Raw genomic sequence first — 19,968 nt, 5'->3', positions numbered from 1 at the left:
CCAGGCAGGAAGCAGGAACAATTCCATTCTGAAGGTCAGAGATGTCTAATGTGCATGATCTCTCACTCACCAGAAAAGATGGATCATGGGTAGACTTCAGAGGTAAAAGAAATCAATGATATTTTACTGGTCATCTTCAGGGTAACAGCACTTGCACAGCATTAAAAATTTATGAGCATTCTGACAGGACATGAAAGCATCCTGAACACTGAAGTGCAGTGTGTTTCTGAAGGACAGCTCTCTCAAGGTCTAGAAAGGCGTAAAGCTGGGAGTCTTACATACAAGGTGATGCCTTTTCCTGGTCTTAAAATCAAGAGTCAAACACAGTTAGAAGGGAAAAAGGGGGTTTTCATTGATATTTATTTTAAGGATCCTTAGGTGCACTACATCCAGGTCAAATGCACCGAAATGCACACCACAATGCACACCCCCAAAAGATCTGGTCTAACATTATAGGTCTTACTAATTAGCTGATCTATCAAAGATTCCCCAATGAGAGGCTCGAATGAGCCCCCCTCCCCAAGGAACCTTCCCCTGGATGGTTCTATCTTGGTTTACAGAATGTGTCCTGGAGAGGACCTTCGGGTCTGGGGCATACTAACGCCCTACCTATGAAGCTTCTAAAATGTTTAGTCTCTTAGCTGAACAAACAAGTCCAAGAAGGTAGGCAAAAAGCACTAAGAATACAGAAGTTGTAAAGAGGTGTAGCAGGGGTATAAAGGAAAAGGCAAAAAATTATCATGTCACCAAAGGAGTAGAGCAAAAAATTAGTTCGAGCACTAATGGGAGAGAGTTCTGGAAAAGAAGGGAAAGCAGATCATGTAAAGCTCTTTAGAAGCAAATACCCAAATGTGTTGTTTATGCTTTGGAGAGATAAAAAAATCCACCTTCCACAAAAACCATTGAAAGTGCAGTGAGAAAAAGGAGGGAAAAAACCCCAAACTTATAAATGTATAATTAAATCGGCTTTGCAAAGAAGTCTCACTCTGCATGCCATTCCCTGCCCTCAACACAGCCTTCATTTTTTCTCTCATTACCACATTTGTAGGACTTAGGCGTACACATCAGGACACGCCAAAACCATGAGTCCAATTCACATGAGTTCCACAGGCGCAGACGTTTCTGCAGATACGTTTACGGCATCAGTGCTGTACATTTCAAGACCAAAACCTGGAACTTCTGCAGATTATCTGAATGACTTACAATGGCTTTTGGCCAGAGAATTTAACATGGCTGAGAAACTGCCCCAAGGATACTGGAAAAGCAACCCACCTTTATGCACATTTAACATGTTCTGGAGACCATTTTCCACCATATTTTAAATATTTTTCCCACTTACAATTTCTTACCTGAAGAATTTTGACTTTTCCTAAAACGTTCTCCTGTGACATTGCTTGAATGGCCTGTTCACTCTCTGCTCTCCCATCAGGTATGAAAATACTGTCATGGGAAAAAGCTCGACTGCCCATAGAATAATGGGAGGATCTGTTAAAAAAAAACAGTTAACAAGTAAATAAGCACTGCAATTAATTTGTGAGAGTGACTCTTCATATCATAGTTGTCCTGCTGTGTGGATTTTCCCTCCTTCTTGTCTTCTGCATAAAAGCTTCGCACATTCTCAGAATAGAGGTATCCAAACACGTCTGCTTTTCAAAAGTTTAATGGAGGTTCATGATTCCTTTATACACAGTCTTCCTCCTTGGAAGGACTTAGAGTTGTGTGTTTTTAATAGGTGTGTTGAGAAGCTCAATTGATTTTGCTTGTAAGTCTCAAATCTAAATGTTACTTTCAGGATACAGAGTAGATGATAATGATGTACACATTGCAGACTGCATATCTAAGGAAGTGCATTCGTGCTTAGTCCCACTGCTTGGGACACAGTGTCACTCCTGGTCAAAGAAAACAGCAGGTGCCAAGCAAAGGGAGCTTGTAACACAAAAAGAGGTATTGCAGTGCAGTAACCCCCTTCTAAAGAACTACCTTCTTTAGCTGATTGCTCAGCTCTTCCTATCGCCATGAGCATGATCACACTGACAATAAAAGGTTATCATCAAACCCCAGACTGCTAAGAAGCTTATTGCACCAAGCTGTGTGTCCTTGATCAGCCACAAAGAGCGAGAAATGCCCGTGTGTTGCTGCTAACCTGAACACTGATGCCAAGGAGGAGGGTGTGTCACGAATGAACCAGTTATATGGCTCAGATTGAAGTCCACAGGTAAAGGGATGAAACAAAAAGAGGTTTAATTTACCAGGAATCATTCTAATGAATTTAGTTCCAAGAAAACTTAGCATTAAATTAAAAAAAAAAAAAAAAAAGGCTTGTGGTTGTTACTTTGGGGTTTTGGGGGCATGCTGAGGGAAAAATGTATGAGTTTGAAAGTCATGTTTTGTCTCACCTAGAATATTCCATGGTAAGTGAAAAGCCGGTAATCTAAAGTCATGATAAAAGCCACAATAAAAAAACCTGAACAACTGAGAGTTCCTAAATCTCTCCTTTTAATAACCTGTTGGCAACTCCATAGAACCCATTTATAGTTTCCGAAAACTATCTGGAGGGGAAAAAAAAGAGAGTTTTGGTGGAGATCTATCCAACATAACCTTCTACATATGATAAAAGCATTATAAACAAATATCTCAGCAAAAGCAAGGAAGATGATTCTTCCAGAGAGAGGTGTAAGTAAAACAACAAGAAAAGTTAAAGTTTCACATATTTAAGAAGATCAGTATATTATCTTTTCTGCCTTTTAAAATGTGCTAATTGTTCACTAAGTGTTCAAGATATTTCTATTCATACTTTGGAAACAAGTAAGTTGGGAATGTATTTATTAAATTTCCATCACCTTTTTCCCTGGGGTATTTTAAGTAAAAACAATAATCTTTTCTTACCGAGGGAGATGTTACATAGGGTTGCATAACCTTGTTGTAAATGATTCGATGATAGACTATTCTTGACTTTTATAGCAGAATTTCTTAGAGGTAACCTGAAAATAACAGGATAGAAAGTCCCCCAAACCCTCTCTCTTTCTCTCATTTATATATAAAATACTTTTGCACTTACAAAATAATCCATCCAATTTTTTGGGGAGAACACACACAGTTCTCTGAATCATTTCATCTTCCATACAATCACAGACTAACTGAAAAACTACTTTTCATCCAGATTAATATTTGAGCAACTTGCTTCATTTGAAACAAACCAACAAACAATCAGGCAACGAGCTGGTCAATATTCTACAACATTTTTAGCCATGGAAAAAGAGGAACATTTAACAGGTGCTATATTCTATGTTAGACATTTTTTTATAAAACCCACAACTTGATTGCCTCTGGTTAAAGGTAATACACCTTCTTCTAGAAACCTTTCATTAGAGAAATCATAAAAGTAAGTATATTTTTAAACCCTCTTCTAAAAAGGTTTCTATACCGAAGCACCGTGACTCAGCCTGCACACAGAGCTGTGGGAAAATCGCATGGCACTGAAATACCTCTACCTTGTTTGGCCAGCCAGGAATCAGCCAGTGAACCACAACTTGAGAAATGTCCCTTATGCAGAGACGAATTCCTAGCAGGTCTGGAAATGAATGGTTTGACATGAAACGGAGTGAAAGCTGGCTTTTCTCATATAATTGTGTAGATCTGAATGGAAAGCTCCATCATTGCATTCAACAAGGTGGGAAGGAAACATGCAAAATCTGACAAACTAGCCCACGGCAACTGCGTTTGCGCTGTTCAGTGTGTGAGCCTGCAGCAGGTGCAGAAGGCAAGGTCAGTGGGAACTGGTTGTTCACTATTTACCTTTGAGCTGAGACATCTGCTGAGGATCCATAGTCCAGGTCATATTGTTCTCCAGAGAGGATCCCTTCTCAAATACTTTTCCAGCAGTGCTGTGGCTCAGATACTTGTGGTTTTGTCTCACAGCTACTCACTGTGCATACAACACTATTCACCCCTTTTGCTGTCCAATGGGTTGGGCTTCTCATACTTTAAATCAGATACCTCATGTATATTTGTGTTGTTTGTTACAACTAATTAGTAGGCAAGGGTTGCAATTCAGGCACCAAAGAGTTCAGTGACTTGTTTGGAAGTTGTTCTTGACCTTACTAATGAATTCTTTAAAATTGAAGTTGGGAGCAGCCAATATACAGCATTGAAACTGAACAAAATTTGCCAGCAGTTCAAACTCCAAAACTGCAGTTGACCAATAGCAGGAATGCTCTGACTGTAGGAATTGCCTGATAAAATCTGAATCTCTGAAATGGAAGAAAAGAGCAACTGCTGAGGTCAGTTCTGGTGGATTGCATAGGACATGGCTGTGAGTGAAAATCTTCCCCACTCTGCTGCAGAGTTGAGAGACTTTTAGGGATCTAGTCTCTCCTCCTGCCTGCAAACTTACTAAAATTTCATTTAAAGCTTCCCTTGGGAACACCAGGTCACATGAAGCCGCTTGGGAGCTCTATGTGACCTGCAGCCATAAGTACATCATCACTGAAAATCCAACCCAGTCTTTGACAAGTGCCCACAATGGTACCAGTGGCAGGTCAGGACCATGCTAAGCAATTACAGCATGCCCAGCATTCTCCCAGCTGCTCTATCTGTCTCTCTCTCTCCCCTCATGACAAGGCACCACACATTTTTGTTTCATAGAGCTGAGGACAAGCATATCTGAAAGGTTTTGTCCATTTTTGTTTTCTTATTGACTTGATAATAAAACAAACATACTCCAAATCGTCAGAACACATGAAACAGTCACAAGAAACCCCACAGTGAATTAATGGCAGACTACTCTCTACTCTACCCCTTCAAAATGCTCTGCAGATACACTGAATATTTCAGAAGTGGGTGAATGAGCAATTCTGCTAGCCACATGTCCAACAACTGGTAAAAATAGTTTAAGAATTTTGTTTAAATGTCTATGTAGGCTAAAGAACATCAGAAAAAAGATATTCACACATGGTAGTAACCTAGTTTCTTTTATAGGCAAGTTTAAATAGCAGTTAAGGTGATTTCCAAGGTACTTGTACTCTCTGAAAGGTCTCTTATTTTACTCCCTTGGAGCCCACAATCCTTTCATATTTTCCCAGTTGTGAATTTGACAGATTATATCACAAAGGTCCTTTTTCCACCTCTTTTTTTCACTTTGCTCATGTTCTACTTTTGGAAAGAATGAATTTCTTTTAAGTCATAATACAGTATGAATAATTGAGTTTCCTTTGCTGCTACCCATCCCTGAAGTTTTTCTCAGAAGTCTTTATACAATAACATCCTCACAATCCACATTTACAGACGGTTCTCCCTTTGATTAAAAGGCATGTCAATATCAGGAGTGGATTTCAATAAATTCGCAGTATGACAGAGATATGGGCTACAGTCATAGCCATGGCTAAAGGTATTAGAGTTTCAAATTGCCATATCACTTCCAAGAGATGTGGGAAAACAGGGGCATCAGTTTATGAGCACTTCTGTTGATAATTCCAGTGATGACACTTCAGAGGCTGTTTGTGCTGAAAATAATTGAATCATCATCTGACTCACTTTCAGAAACCTGACTAAATTACATTAATTATGGATGTGCTATATCAAAATACAAAGCACTTTAAAATACAAAATCCTTAACGATGTTCTCTCTGAAGGTTTGTTGCAACCCAAGTATCATGTTCCAGTTTCAATTGCAATACACAAATTTTCAAAACTAATTTTTTCGTACTGAGAGCAAAGTTAAATTTCATTTGCTCTTAGAGTTTTCTTTGCCCCACTTGCGTCCCTCTCCAGATTCCTGAGATAGATTGGAATACTTGGTTTCTCAGTGAAACTAAGAACATACTTTTCACCTTCTTTTATTAGGATGAAATTTTCAAGAACTACTACATTTTTGAGAATGTATGAGGGGCTCTGTGGCGCATGCAGAATTTGCACAAAAAGAGTGCACCAGGATTTGTCTTTCTCTTGAGGGTACCCCAGGAGCATAAAAGTATAGCAGAGCCAATCATCCCACAGGATTTTTACAAATAATGAAACCACCAGGGTCAAGTGGGTGGGAAATAGATTGAGAATATGAGGACCACACCAAATCTTGATCATGGAGATAACTGGATTCCTAGCCCATGTATAACTGTTTAGCTGTAAAAAGAGTTGCTTCAAATACACCTCATCCATACCTAGGTTTTTTTGCACAAAATAATATGCTTCCCAGATTCCTTGTTTAACTCAACGCTGATAAATTTCCCTGAAACAGGAGAACGCCTTCTGCTGTATTTTGGAGTTCTGGAAGAACCCCAAAAAACTGCAGGTAAACCACATTATATAGATACTGGAAGTATCATAGCCTTAACACATATATATGCGACTTTGGCTTGCAAAGCCCCTCTTTCCATCATTCATTCTTGCTGAGGTGTCTGAGTGTGCTGAGAAACTAGGAAATGTGAAACAAATCCCTCACAGTAGGATGGGACCACCCTGAGCTTACAGGAGAAGTCTTACTCCTCTCCCATGAAAAGCAGCAAATAGAGACCCTCTTTGGACCCTCCCTCAATCCACTGCTATGGATCTATTTAGGATGCAATTTTCCATCAGTTCTAGGTACCTCAAGTCAGGACTAGGTGAGGTATCACACTTCCTCTCTGTATCCTCCTCTCCATGTGTTCCCATCACTTCTTTTGTGCCATTGGTCATTGCTCACATGAAACAATTCAGAGAGATGTTCTGGTAACTAGAATAACCAAGCACCAAAAAAAAAAAAGTTCCCCCAAAACATCAGAACTCAAAAATCCACACAAATTCCTGATTCGGCTGAGCAAATCCTGACACAAGTTTCCATGCTAGCTGCATAACTAGAGAGCTGTTGGAAAGAGTCAGACACCAGTCAATATTTATTGCTGTGGGACTGCACCCTTAACTATATCAGAGCATGTGCAGGAACCATTTTGCACAGAATACAAGGTATTGTATTGACACTGGTGGCTACAATGTTTTTAGACCCCATTTTTCTCCAGAGCAATTTCACCTCTTAAAGGCAAATGTGTGATCCTTAAAAGAAGGGAAGCTCTTCCAGCAAGGAGCACTGAGACCTTGGCTCTTATATAATCCCATGTTGGTGCATTACTGAAGTACAGAAATCTCACACCACCAGTTGCTTCTTCGGTGTGTCATAAATATTCCTCCCACTCTGATATTAAAGAGTTAGAAATAGAAACTGGAAAATAAAGGGAAAGAATGAGTTGTTCTGTTCTTTTATGTTTGTAGAGACCGACTCCAAAAAACCCAGAGTCCCATGACTTTCACTCTTTTAGATTTCCATTAGAAACCAATTCTGTAATTGTTAAAGATCAAAGTCAACTTTTTAACATAAAGCCATTTTTAAACAATAAAAAAATTAAAAAGCATGCAAAGCAAGAATGAATTTGGTTTAGCCAGGTTTGACCCTTCATACAATCTCTTCAAAGGAAACTGAGAGCCACTTCCCAGAATAGGGCCTGAGGGAAATGACAAGTGCAGTGATAGGTTGCCTCTACTTAATGTTTTGTTTTAAAAAAGAAATCTGATTCAATGTTTTGCATCTCCCATGAATGTCTCCAGGGCAGCTAGAGATGAAAAACATAAATTGCATTTTCTAGTCATTCCAGAGATGCATTAATACTGTAATAGAGAAAAAATGGATTGTTGTTCTGAGCTATATTTTCAGTGTCCTCTTTTTATCTGCTGGAAGAGAGTTTTGGTTCTAACTCACGCCTGGATGGGGAATATTGTATGCTGCAACATAATTCTGAGTTACAGCTGTGCTTAGACAGCACATGGCTTCATTGAATTAACAAACCCATAAACATGGGCCTCACAATCTGAACAGACAAAAGAGAGACATTATTAACAGGGAATTGATTTCGTAAAGTAAATTTAGAGATTATTTCTGCATTCATTCTTAATATATATTCATATCACCTTCAGGAACAGTTGAATTTCAGGGCACTAACTCTGGGAAAACTGCACAGTCCCCCTGTTATGACCCACCTGAGTCCCACTGATGCCAGTGATCAGTTGTGCAGCCTCACTGACAGCAGCCCTGCTCTTTTCAAAGATATCACACAACATTATCTTATACAAAGCTCCAGTCTGGTGTCATCAGGGGACCTGGAACCTACAAGCTTACCATAATTTTATTTTTCTTAGAAGTAGAGATCAAGGCTAACTTTAAGTAGCTGATGCATCATGCTAATAATCTAACGAAAATTATTGTCATTAGGGGCATAAAAATTAACCATGGGAAGTATCAAGGCCCTGAGTGCACTAATAAGCTCTAATGTCCCCAACCAGCCTCATCTGGAGCCTCCACCCACACACATGGGTTCAGGAGCTCTATTTAAGGTCACACTTGAGGCTTTGGTCCCTGCCTGAGCCATGCTGGAGAAGTGCTGGTCTCCAGCTCAGACACATCTGTGCCTGGCCATGAAGACCTTTGATCCAGACCTCAGTTTGCAGACCATTTTCCAGGCTTGCACTTGGCCCTGCCTTCTCAGCTATGGACCTGCAGCATGATCATGGATCCCCTCCTGCTGTGGGGTCCCCTTGGTGTCCTGCTTGCCTTCCCTAAGGGAGCGGCCCTGCCCTTGCTGCTGTCTGACAAGAAGGTAATCAGGTGAGACTACATCGTTCTCAACACATGAATTTTATGTAATCATTCACTAAAGTGCCTAATCTCAGAAAGTCTCAGCATTCACAGTAAAGAAAAGCATCACCCTGGTTTCCAGTAATTCTGCAAGTGAATCCTAATGCAGCTTGAGGATGTGGATAATTCACCAGTTAGCACAAAAATATGCAGACTAGTGAAAGGAACAGGGCTCTAAATGGTCCAACTTTCACATTTGACCTGATAGTCCACCACATGTGACACTAATCTGCCAAACAGCAGCATATGTTTATGCAAAATTTGCTCTGAAATTTGGCAATATGTACAGAAAAGGAAGTGAAAATTCTACATTAGCCTTGGCAGGAAAAAGTGTTATATAGAAACTGCATTTAGTTGATAAGGAAGGAAAGGAAGAGGAAATAAGAAAGTACCTTATACTACAGGTGACAACTCTGTTTTGTTCAGGAGCCCAGCCCTAGACCTCACCAGCTGCTGAAATTTACAATTGTCATACAGAATCTGGAAATGCAGGAAATTAAGTACATCATGATTAGGAGGGGGAGCGCAACAAAAACATCCAAAAGGGAGGAAAAGGAGAGGACAAGTGGGCAGTAAAACAGCCAAACCTTCCAGGGAGAATACAGCAAGACAGCCTATGTGGTAGAAGTGAAGACCAGAGTGAAAACTCTTCTGGGATTACTGAGCTGAAAATGGAGCTGGTCATAGTCAGGGCTGAGGACAAAAGACAAGTTAAAAAGTAGAAACAGAGTGGCACCTGATATAAAATGTCAGTTCTGGCAGAGACACACTCTACTGAAGAACTCTCAGGTTCATATACGAATTACAGGCATCTTAGCACTCAAGTAGCAGCTGGAAAAACAAAAGGCAAGCTAAAGGCATTTACTGCAAATTTCTACTAAGTGATAAAATTGGAGCAAGTAGAAAAAAGTCCTAGACCACACACCTGAGAAGAAAGCTTCTGGAGCACGAAGACTTCAGCAAGCTCATAATAGAAGGGAGGAAGGCAAGAGCTGAGGTGTCAAGAAAAGCTAAGGTCAACAGAAATACTGAGTGTGATGTTAGCCTTATGTTCAAGACACCAGGAACCACTTCAGGAAGGCTTCCCCCCACTCCTGTGCTCTGGCCATGTGCTACTGAGTACACATCAGAAATGGCCACTCAGAGGGTGGCCATTTAGGAGCTTTGGCTCCTATTTCTGTGCTACTCAGCTGCAATATAAATTACAAAAATGGGGAAACAACTTTAATTTTGCCAAAACCTGTAGTAAAATTTAATAAAAAAACCCATGCAAACAGAAAACTGCAGCCATAACCTTTTCTGTCCTGGAACATCCTTGGTTCCCACAACACACCTCATAACCCAGAAATAAGAAACTTTTTACAGGTGTATCCATGTCAGCTGACACAAGTAAGGAAAATCCAAGCTTGCTTTTTTTCTAAAATGAAATTTCTTACAAAGTCCACATGTTGCTTTGCTCTGGATGGGCTTGAAGAGATACTAGCTTAAGTCAGAGTTCTGATAGGATGAAGTCTTCAGGAGAAGGTGGACACCAAGAACCACAGCAACAAGGCACTTGCACTGGAGTCACAAAGGCACCCAAAGTGAGGCACTTAGAAAGGAAATTAGGAGACTGACAAATGCCAATTGCAGAAATATAGCTAATAAGCAGAAAGAAAAATACCCAGTGTATGAAAACTGGATGTGACAGAGAGAAAGTCTCTTGGGAGCTCTTTGAAACTCCAAGCGGGCAGACAGATCACTTTTTACCATTTGTCTAGATTGCTTCACACAGAACTGCCCAATGCTGCAAGCAAAGGGATCCCATTTTGTGGAGAGGCACTGTCAAGACACTGAAGTTTGCTCAGAGACCCTTTCCTGGAAGATCAATGCTGTCACACTTGAATCCTGAACACCTGACAGGTCTAATTCCAGGTCCTTCGAAATACTGCATTCAGCCTAAGGAAAGGGACTCTACTGTACCCCCAATAAGGAAAAATTCATTCCCCACTGTGTCTGCACATCAAGCCAGAATGATGAACTTTTGTAGGGCACTGCACAGGTACCCTTTCAGGTATGTCCTCACAATACTTGCTCAGAAGTTGAGTATTTGTCAACTGTGACAAAAAACACAAATATAAAATCTTTTAAAGCGCCTAATCATGGCCTCAGAAAAGAAGCTTCTGGAGACTTCAGTGAAGTTCCACAAAGTTGTGGAGCTTTCTTGTAGTTGGTACTTCTATCTCCCAGCCCTTATGGTTACCACAGAAAGTTAATTAATACAGTTTTAACTTTGTAAACTCAGGAAGGGGAATATAAAAATGGGAAAAGGAATTCCAGTCTTTCACAAGGCAGAGCAAGAGAAACTGCAGCAGGAAACCTCCCACCTCGGTATTGCAAAACAACATAGATGAATAAAGAGGTTGAAGTGTGCATACATCAGGATACCAAGCAAGTTATTTGCATCTGATGAATCCAGGATGTAAGAAAGGATGGACAGGCAGATCTCTCAAGCTGCTTCCAACTCAGCTAGTCAATCTACACCATATGTAGATTACCTAAATTGCTCTGGGCATGTCTGCATCACCCAGTCAGCACAGTCTCCATTAGAGATTCAGGTGTTAGCTATAAGCAGGCTTGTAAGCCAATACAGTACTCAGTGAAATACTAGCTTAGGTCTTGGAAGCAATACAGATGTCTTCTTTAGCCTACACTCATTCATTTGCTTGTCTCTACCTTCCTGAAGCAGCTTCCTCCCTTAATATCTTTTCAAAACAACCACCTCCTCTCCCCAAAACAAAGCAAAACATCCACAGGACACATCTGCAGATAACAAATTCATGTACATTGCAAGCTGAGGAAGAAATATAGCTTATTAAAGGAATGGGAACATCCCTGAGCTTTTATTGCAAAATTTGAACTTTCATTAGGCTTTTGTTAATATACAGTTGTACATTCTTAAAGAATTTGAAGCAAATGATTTTACAAAACTCCTCAGGATTTTGCTTATGTAAATATACTACTTGTAATTTGTATTTGCTCTAGTCTATTTTTGTATGAATAGTGGAAGGTATGGCAATGGATTTACTGTTAGACAACTTGTAAACAGCTATGTGTATTATTTTAGTTAGACAGCCTATCTCTGCCTTCAATTCAGAAATGTTTGAAATTACAGTAAAGGCAAAAAAATGTAATGGATGGAAGACATGTTGAAAATAGACTGGGGTGGCAAAACTAAGCTCCCAAAACAATCTAATCCACTGCACTGAACATTTGTGATTGTTGTAAAATGAGTAACTTGGCAAACACTACCTGTAAACTGAAAATTATCATCAAACCCCACCTACATTTGCACCATGAAGCCTGACAGGAAAAACAGAGGTTTGACTGAGTATTTCTAGCAGGCTAAGAGCTTTCAGGAATCACATAAAGAAACGTTCCACTTGAGATGAGACTTGGAACCCTTCACATTTACTAATGCCCTCTGATTTAAATTGTACAGTCTGATTTTCCCACCAGAGACTAACATTTAATGCTTTTGTTACTCAGAAAAATGAAGAGGTTTAAAAATGCAAACACTTAACAGTCCCAAACAAGGTCTGCCACACCTCCATGTCACTGTTGAGGAGCAGGACAAGTTCCCATATCACTGTTTGTTTCTGGGTGAAGCACTGCACTTTCAGTTATGCCAAATGGGAAATCCCTGATAGTGGGATGACGCCCTTGAGTTTGCTCATGAGGGAAAAGGCGCTAAAAACTCCTAGAGCTGCTTGGCATCTTGCACTCAGGTAACGCATCGCAGCAGTAGTCAGTCACACCTCCAGCTACAGGGTGGCTATGCTCAGTACTGATTTTCTGAAAAAGGTGAGATGACCAAAAGAGGTGTACAATATTACACTACAGAAACCAAAAGGAAACCTAATACTTAAGGAATTTCACAGAATGGAATAAAAAATCAGAAGCTAAAAAAATCTCCCAAATAAATAATTTTTAAAATCACATTTTCATAGGCACCATTAGAAATACTGTTCAGGGTGACGTTTCTGGTACATATCTCATTCTCGAGCAGAGGAATTTGGAATTCTTTTTTACCCTTTCAGATTTTTTGTTACACTTTCAGATACACTCCCCAGTGCAAACAGTTCCTTTTCTTCCAAAACAGCAGGCTTTGATGAGGAGTCAGCTAACCCCTCTGAGATGAGCAGTTGGGAAGTGAAATAAGTATTACTGACTCTGGTAGTTTGTGTATCTGGTCTTGGGGCTTTGTTGCTGTTGGGGTAAGTGGTTTTTTGTTCTGGTTTTGTTTGTTTGTTTGGGCTTGTTTGGTTTGGGGATTTTTTCTGTTCCTAGTTAGAGACTGCTGACTTGTTTACTCTTTACAGTTTCTTACTCCCACCATCCCCACAGAAAATTCTCACGCTGTCTTTCTGTCATCCTCTGTTGTCACTGGAACATGGTCTGATTTTCAGGTGCCTCTCTCCCCTCTCTTCCTTCCTCTGCTCTACATTCAAATTGGTTGAAAATAAAAGCAGCCTGTTTGTTGACCCCAATTAAAATGCAAAAATTATTTGGGATAGAGTGAAAAAGGACATGTCTGTCCCAACCCAAAGATACCACCTTGCAGGGAAATGCATGCAATAAACTATCTATAACAGCCAGTTCAAGTTTCTCTTTACCCAGTTTTAAAAACAGGGATGCCATCAATACCTCTGCTCAGGTGTTCACCTGTTAAATCACAGAGCTGGATTCGAATTCATTTCTGCTTCCCCCTGGGATTTCTTATTTGCAGAGCAGCACACGTACCCCTTAAGTAGTGAGATTTTGAGGTCTAAAGCAGCAGGTGTCACATTCAGCGGAAAGAGGCACACGCTTCATAACAAGCAATGTACAAATTGCTGCCACTCAGCAGAGGGAGAATTTAAATTTACTGCCATTAGAGGCAGGGGGAACAAGGGCTGTGTGTGCAGGGGCTGGCAGCAGCCGCGGGTGCTCTTACCTCAGCGCGCTGCTCGGCTCGTCATCCGAGCAGAAGGTGCCATTGCAGATGTTGCCGAAGGAGTGGCTGGGCTTCAGTTTGGGTTCCTCGCAGTCTGAGGCGGGCTCTCTTTTCTTCCTCTTGCCGAAGAGCTTCTTGAAAGGCTGGAATTTGCCTGCCTTTTTCTTGTCTGCGGATGACAAGACAGAGCGGCGCGGGGCTGAGGACGCGGCGGGCGGGCGCGCGCCGCGGCCGCAGGTTCAAAGGAGGAATGAGGCCAAAGAGCAAGGCTGCGGCCCCGAGCAGCCCGGAGCTCGCGGTGGAAATGCCGGGCTGCAACTTGCTGTGGACGCGTCACATTGACACAGCAAAGGCAAGAGCATTCAAACCTCTGCCCTTGGGCTTAAGGATCTGCATGGAGGTGCCAGTGCAGCCAAACATTTGGATGAACAGAAAAGATTCTTTTGCAAAGCCGGAGCGTAACACTGCAGTGTTTTTAGGTTTTATACCACAGTTTTGACCATTTTACCAAAACGCAAACACTGCTTTGGTCACCCCACTTTGGAAGGTGCTGGGTCCTCTGCTTTTAATTGAAAGCAGCTGAATACAGACAGCTGTGTTTTAGTTACATGGCCTCATAACTAGACAAGTCAATTTACAAGTGAACAAAGAGAACAGGATCAATTTTTGTTGGTTTGCTACTGCGTTACTTCAATAAACATCCAGCTTTATATCAGCAAAGTCGATACATTTCCCTGCCTTTTTTCCCCCAGGTAACTGAGGACAGAATCTGACCAAGCATTTCCTCCTTGAGACACTGAAATTTTCAAAGCTACACCAAAAAACGCACAGCAAAACCACAAAACATACATGAAGACAGGAACAGGAAATAAAAATGTTAACCAGGAAAAAAAGTAACCTTTTTTTCCATCAAAGACTGGAAAAAATAAAGGCAGCTTCAAACTACTATTTCCCCATCTATTAAAAAGAAGTACCATGACCTTCATGTTGACCACTGTCAAGAAAAGGTTAATTTCTCAGGGCTGGGATGAATCAGAGTATACATAAAACATAATTACTGTTAAAGCACTTTATTCCTCTTAGGTTTTACCTTAATTTTGCATTAAATCTACTTAAAACAAGCTAGTTGGGTTTTTGTTTGCTTTTTATAAAACCCCAGCATTTAGCCTCCTATCATAATCTAGTTTGAGAAGCATCATGTTATACTGGTGACAAATATTTTCATGAGCTAATTACATTCCTCTACATGCTTTTCTCACAGGCTGTGTGCACACACTGCCTCAGCGTGCTCTACTCTTCTGTGGACTGGGACTCAGCAGAAAGAGCCAGTTTGGTTGCAAAGTACATGCAGGCACCTGTATGAACATTTGACCAGGAAACCTGGAAAATCTTCTGTAGTGCAATAGCATTCTTTAATTCCACCTTAGGTTTTACACCCTACTCTGCTATACCTCAGCAGGGTAAAGCCACATCTGGGTAACGCCCCTTAGTAGTCACTGGAGGAATAGCTGCAGGGTTTTCAGAGGGAGAAAATGTGCCCAACCATATTTTGATCTGTCTGCTTCTGGTGGTTAGTGGCTTCCAAACTAGCATAGTGCCAGAGAGCCTGAGTTGAACCCAGCACTCAAACTTACACACAGTTAATCTATCTGTTTCTGATGATGGATGAAGTAGAAAATCTACATTGAAATTACAAAGTCAAAGACACAAGAGACAGTAAATCTGCACTTCCTTTATAGATCCATAAGAACCTCACACAAATGTAATTCTTCTCCTTAGGCAGTCAAGATACACAGCATTTGTGCGACATCATTAAAACAACAGGGCATCCGAGTAGCAGCACAAGGATAAATAGCTGAATTATGAACCTCAAATTCAGGCCCAGTATCAGAATTTTCCAGTCCAGAATCACTGACTCACAATAAGCAGATGAGAAAAACAACAACTGGAACAGCAGTTTTACCAGTGTAGAAAAAAATGGGATATGGAAGATTACCTGTCTCCCAGCTCTGCTTTCCATAAGCTGACCAACTCGCATCTCCAGCCAGACCAATTGCTTGCTGCTCAATTCTGACTTTAGATATATATATATAGAACGTATTTATATATAATAGAATATATCCTTATATGAAACCACTAACAGACAGGCAGGCGATCATGCAGAGAAAGAGAGAAATTATTGCTCTTGGACACAGCGCTCTGACGCTTTACGCACTTCAGAAACTGACTGCATAAATCATATGCTAGAGCATACAGGACAGAAAGCATCGGTATCAGACACAAGACTGGGTGAAAGAGCTATTTGTCCACAGTTCCCACCTTGCCTGCTTCCTCAGCTTTCTTCGAAAGGGAAAGCTGCATGACACCAATTTTGCTGGTTAATGTAATTTACTGCATAAATCAATAATACTACAACCTTTTTTAAAAAAGGTTCTCACTGTGTCATTCATCCACATTACTCTTGTCCTCTTCTCTTTTGGAGATCTTCAGATACAACTGTGAATTGCCTCATTGACTCTAAATCTACTGTACTGATTCACCAACTATGAATCTAGTGCTGAACAAACGTAACAGGTCAACATAGCTTTCATTTCATCAAAATGGGTGAAAACCAACACACTTATCTGCAGCCAAGATCTGCTTTCCTCCACATGATTTAACATGTCCCTTAGCTGTTTCTTTGCTCCACACCCATCATCACAGTTGTCACATTACTAAGCATGAATTCTTTAAATCAGGCTTTGTGACTCATTCCAAAGTGAAAGAACACCCTGCCCTGCACAGGCAGCACATGCTGTTCCCCATCCTGCCAGGTTCCTAAGGAGGGAATGCCTGACCGCTAAAACAAAGTCTGTTTATGTAAATTTTTCACAAGATGTTATGGAGGAAGATGTGGGATGATATTACAGGGTAAAATGCTTCCTGTAACAGTAAAACAAGTACAAAAAGTATTCCAAACATCAGCAATGCAGCAGACAATTCTCTGCACAAAAGCCTTTTGAGTCTATAATTCTCAAACACAACTCATCCCTTCTGGCCATCTCTACTGCTGAGAGAAAAAAAATGGGATAGGAAAGGAGGAGAGTTGGGACATTCAATGGTGTCAACTTGCAACAAGGACAATTGCTGGGAGAACCAGGAAACAAGTCAGCTTACATGTGCCATTTTCTTCTCTCCTTAATCACTTTAATGGAATCCTACCGATCCAGCCCCAGCAGACCAGGGGAAATAAGCAATTAAACCTTTTTTCCTGTCTGTGTGACAAGTGCATCTTGTTCAAATCACTGTAAACAGTTAACAGTAAATCAGTTTTGAATCACAGAATAACATAAGGTGTGAAGGCGACAGATAAACAAGGTTGGATACACTAGCTAGGATAACACAGCACATATGGTCGGCGCTCCCTTCTCAGCTACCAGAAGAGTAGCAGAGCAGATGAGAATAATCTTTAACCTGTCATATAATTTGTCATCTGCACAAAGACATGCAGTGCCTAACACAGAACCAGTTAAAGCAGAGAGCATTGGCATCGTGTAGGCAGCACATGGTGCCTCTGCTCCCGATGACAGAGGGGAGCAGCTTCTCCTCTCGCAGTCTCTCTTTTGTGCTCTCCAAGAAAGAAGAAGGTGGGTGCAATGGGCTTTATTGCCAGTAAATCAGGCGCAGCCTTTGGACTCCAGCTGGCAAAGTCTTATCGACACGCCAGCTGAAAATTCCCTGTAAGATAGCTTGCAGTTAAACTGCTCAAATATTACCCAATTCCTTTGGGATTCCTAGGCTGTGACACCTTTCAAAAATGGCACAGAATCCTCAACACAAGCACGGGCCAAACAAAGACTTAACTACCATGTTACGGAAGGAAGAGATTTAAATTAGTGGAAAGAGAGTGAGCAGTGTATCCCAGTCAACAGGCAGGGGTGAGGCCACTGGATGGGACAGAGGAGATGCCAATGACTCTAGAAATATCTGAAAAACAATTTTCAAGCAAAGCAAACTTAACATGAGAAACAGAAAGACGCATATAATCATAGAAGAGACACCTAAATATTTAACAAGGTGTTGGGTCCTTGCAGCTTTTCCTATTTGCTGCAGTGCTGGGGGCACTCACAGCAGTGTGGGTGAGGAAACCTGAAGGGCAAGTCCTCTCTGAGCAGAGCTGCCCAAGCATATGCATCAGCTGGTGAGTAGAAAGATGATCGTTGAGGAGAAAAATAAATAGAAGCAGGATTCATAGTGTTGATACGAATTTTAAGTTACTGTGACCAAGATTTTTCAAGCATCAGTTTTGAAATGGAATTTCCAAAGATTTCACAGAATTTTTTTGCTCATTATATGAAATCACTACCTGTCTATGACACTTCTCATAGTATGAGATATTGCACAGGAGCTGTCTTCAAAATAAGGTGTTCTTTGTTAGTGAATTTAATGTGTAAAATATTGTGTAATAAGCTAGATTAATGAGAATATGAATTATTAAATTGAATAGACATTTTGCTAATGACTTTAGGGACTGAAAATCCATACGGATGTAGCATTAGGAACTGCGTGGCAGAGAGAGGACAAGTGGGTTGTTGGGCTGCAGGCACAGTACAGCAGCCGAGGTGGAAAAGGGGACTACAAGATGTTGGTAAGAGGGTAAGTTGACTGACATAATTGCATCTCTACAACAGAAAAAGGCTGATATGATATGCATTGCCAGTATCACTGTTTTAAAACCCACCTTGATTTCAAGCTAATGGTATGCTTATTGATGCTCTTTTTAAAATAACTCAGGATGTATCCACTACAATAAGCACTGCCCTGTTGAGCCCTGGGTTGGCTGTGCATCTGCACAAATTTCTTTGCGTTGCAGGTCCCCACCAAAAAAGCCGCCCTCCTTCCCCCTTGCTCAGTCTGTTCTAACAGGGCATAGAGCTTCTCTGGGCAAACTGGGATTGGCAGTTTCTTCCAGCTTTCCCACCCACTCCACATCTCAGTACATCCATTTCTGTGGCTCCCCAGAGATGCTCGTTTTTGCTGATAAATTTTCAGCAGTCCCTGGAGAGATGTTTCCACTCCTCCAGGAAAGGGAAATAAATTGTTTGGGAGCAAGGAGAAAAGAGTGGACTTAGCTCTGCTTAACCATATTCCCATGTTTTAAAATGGGTGTGAGCTCCCATACCTGTAGTGGCTCATCTGATTTCACAGGGAAAATTGGTTTTTGGACATTATCTGCTTTCATGACCTGCCCTCAATCCATTGCCTTCTCTTCCATAGGTAGCTGGAGTTGATAGATGGACACAGTCCAGATATACAAAGCAGGCACAAACACCAAAGAATCCAAGGAAACACTTAAGAGAATACACAGGGAATAAAGATTGGCATGGAAAAAAAGACTGATGCTCAGATTCAATAATGTAACTTCCCAGAAATTACATTTCCAGGGTTCAACTCTGTGAGGCATTTAGTGATAGCATATAACAGCCATAAAGCTGACAGTATGCAATAGTCCCATGCTGACAGAGATAGCATCAGCTGACATAACATCAATACCTAAGAAACATTAAATGAAAACAAGATTGAGAGGTATCGAAGGTGTCAAATTGGTGTAGCCATAATGGTCTAATGAACCACCCAGGCACAGCAAAGGAAACATAGTGGGCCATTGCTTGCCTGTTTTTCCAAGAGTATCAAGTAATCCTACAAGAGATACTATTTCTTGCAAACCTTGTCCCAGAGAGGATGAGGTATTCTTGGATTACCTGATATAAACTAGTAATACTACCTAAAGTATCCATAACACAGCAAGAAGGAATCTTACTTTCCAGAAACATCTATTTTCCCTTGCCACCTGCAGAAGCAAAAACATTTCCACAAACAACAGCCCATTTTGTGATTTTTCTTCCTCCCAAAGACTGTATCTTCCACAGAAACCATATGTAGCTGAGACAGTCAGCTGTTAGGAGACATGAATTAATCATCATAATAGAGTCTATTAATGTTCAAACACCATATAATATGCTTTATCATCCAGAGCAAGGAAAGAGCTGTTTCAACACTTCTCTTGATATGACAAGGAAATACTCTCTTGAAGGCAAAAGGACTTAACCTCCACTGCATGGGGTTTGGCACAGTGGTCTTTACAAGCAACAAAGAAATATGAATGGAGAGGAGGAGTAAAGAAAATTTTAAAAATGTTTAGATAACATTAAGCAGAAGAACTAGAGCTATGTAAATATCCACTTCTTCAGTCTTATTTACTATGGCAAAAGTCTCACTTTCCTTCATTTCTGAGCTCCTGTTTCCTTCTTTTCCCCATCTTTTAATTATAGTCTTCCCAGCCAGTCTTTGTATTTCT

At 40.8% G+C, this 19,968-nt stretch overlaps 1 protein-coding gene across 10 annotated transcripts in view; it reads right to left on the bottom strand.

Annotated features, from left to right (window-relative positions):
• CRACD (capping protein inhibiting regulator of actin dynamics) overlaps positions 1–19,968 on the bottom strand; it is a 132,241-nt gene that overhangs the window by 24,224 nt on the left and 88,049 nt on the right. For 6 of the 10 annotated variants that reach the window (XM_032108282.1, XM_032108284.1, XM_032108283.1 and 3 more), the window contains 3 exons: positions 15,628–15,705; positions 13,632–13,800; positions 1,350–1,485 (listed from right to left, as the gene is read on the bottom strand). In XM_032108282.1, the coding sequence (XP_031964173.1) occupies positions 1,350–1,485; positions 13,632–13,800; positions 15,628–15,705 (383 nt within the window). Of the gene's footprint in view, positions 1–1,349; positions 1,486–2,886; positions 2,975–13,631; positions 13,801–15,627; positions 15,706–19,968 lie in introns of those variants that run through there. The other 4 variants (XM_032108287.1, XM_032108288.1, XM_032108290.1 and 1 more) reach the window with 3 other exon arrangements.

Source organism: Corvus moneduloides, chromosome 5, assembly GCF_009650955.1.
Source record: "Corvus moneduloides isolate bCorMon1 chromosome 5, bCorMon1.pri, whole genome shotgun sequence".
In the NCBI taxonomy this organism is placed as follows: domain Eukaryota; kingdom Metazoa; phylum Chordata; class Aves; order Passeriformes; family Corvidae; genus Corvus; species Corvus moneduloides.
Note: the sequence above shows the minus strand (reverse complement) of the source record. Positions and strands in the feature narration are given on the sequence as shown.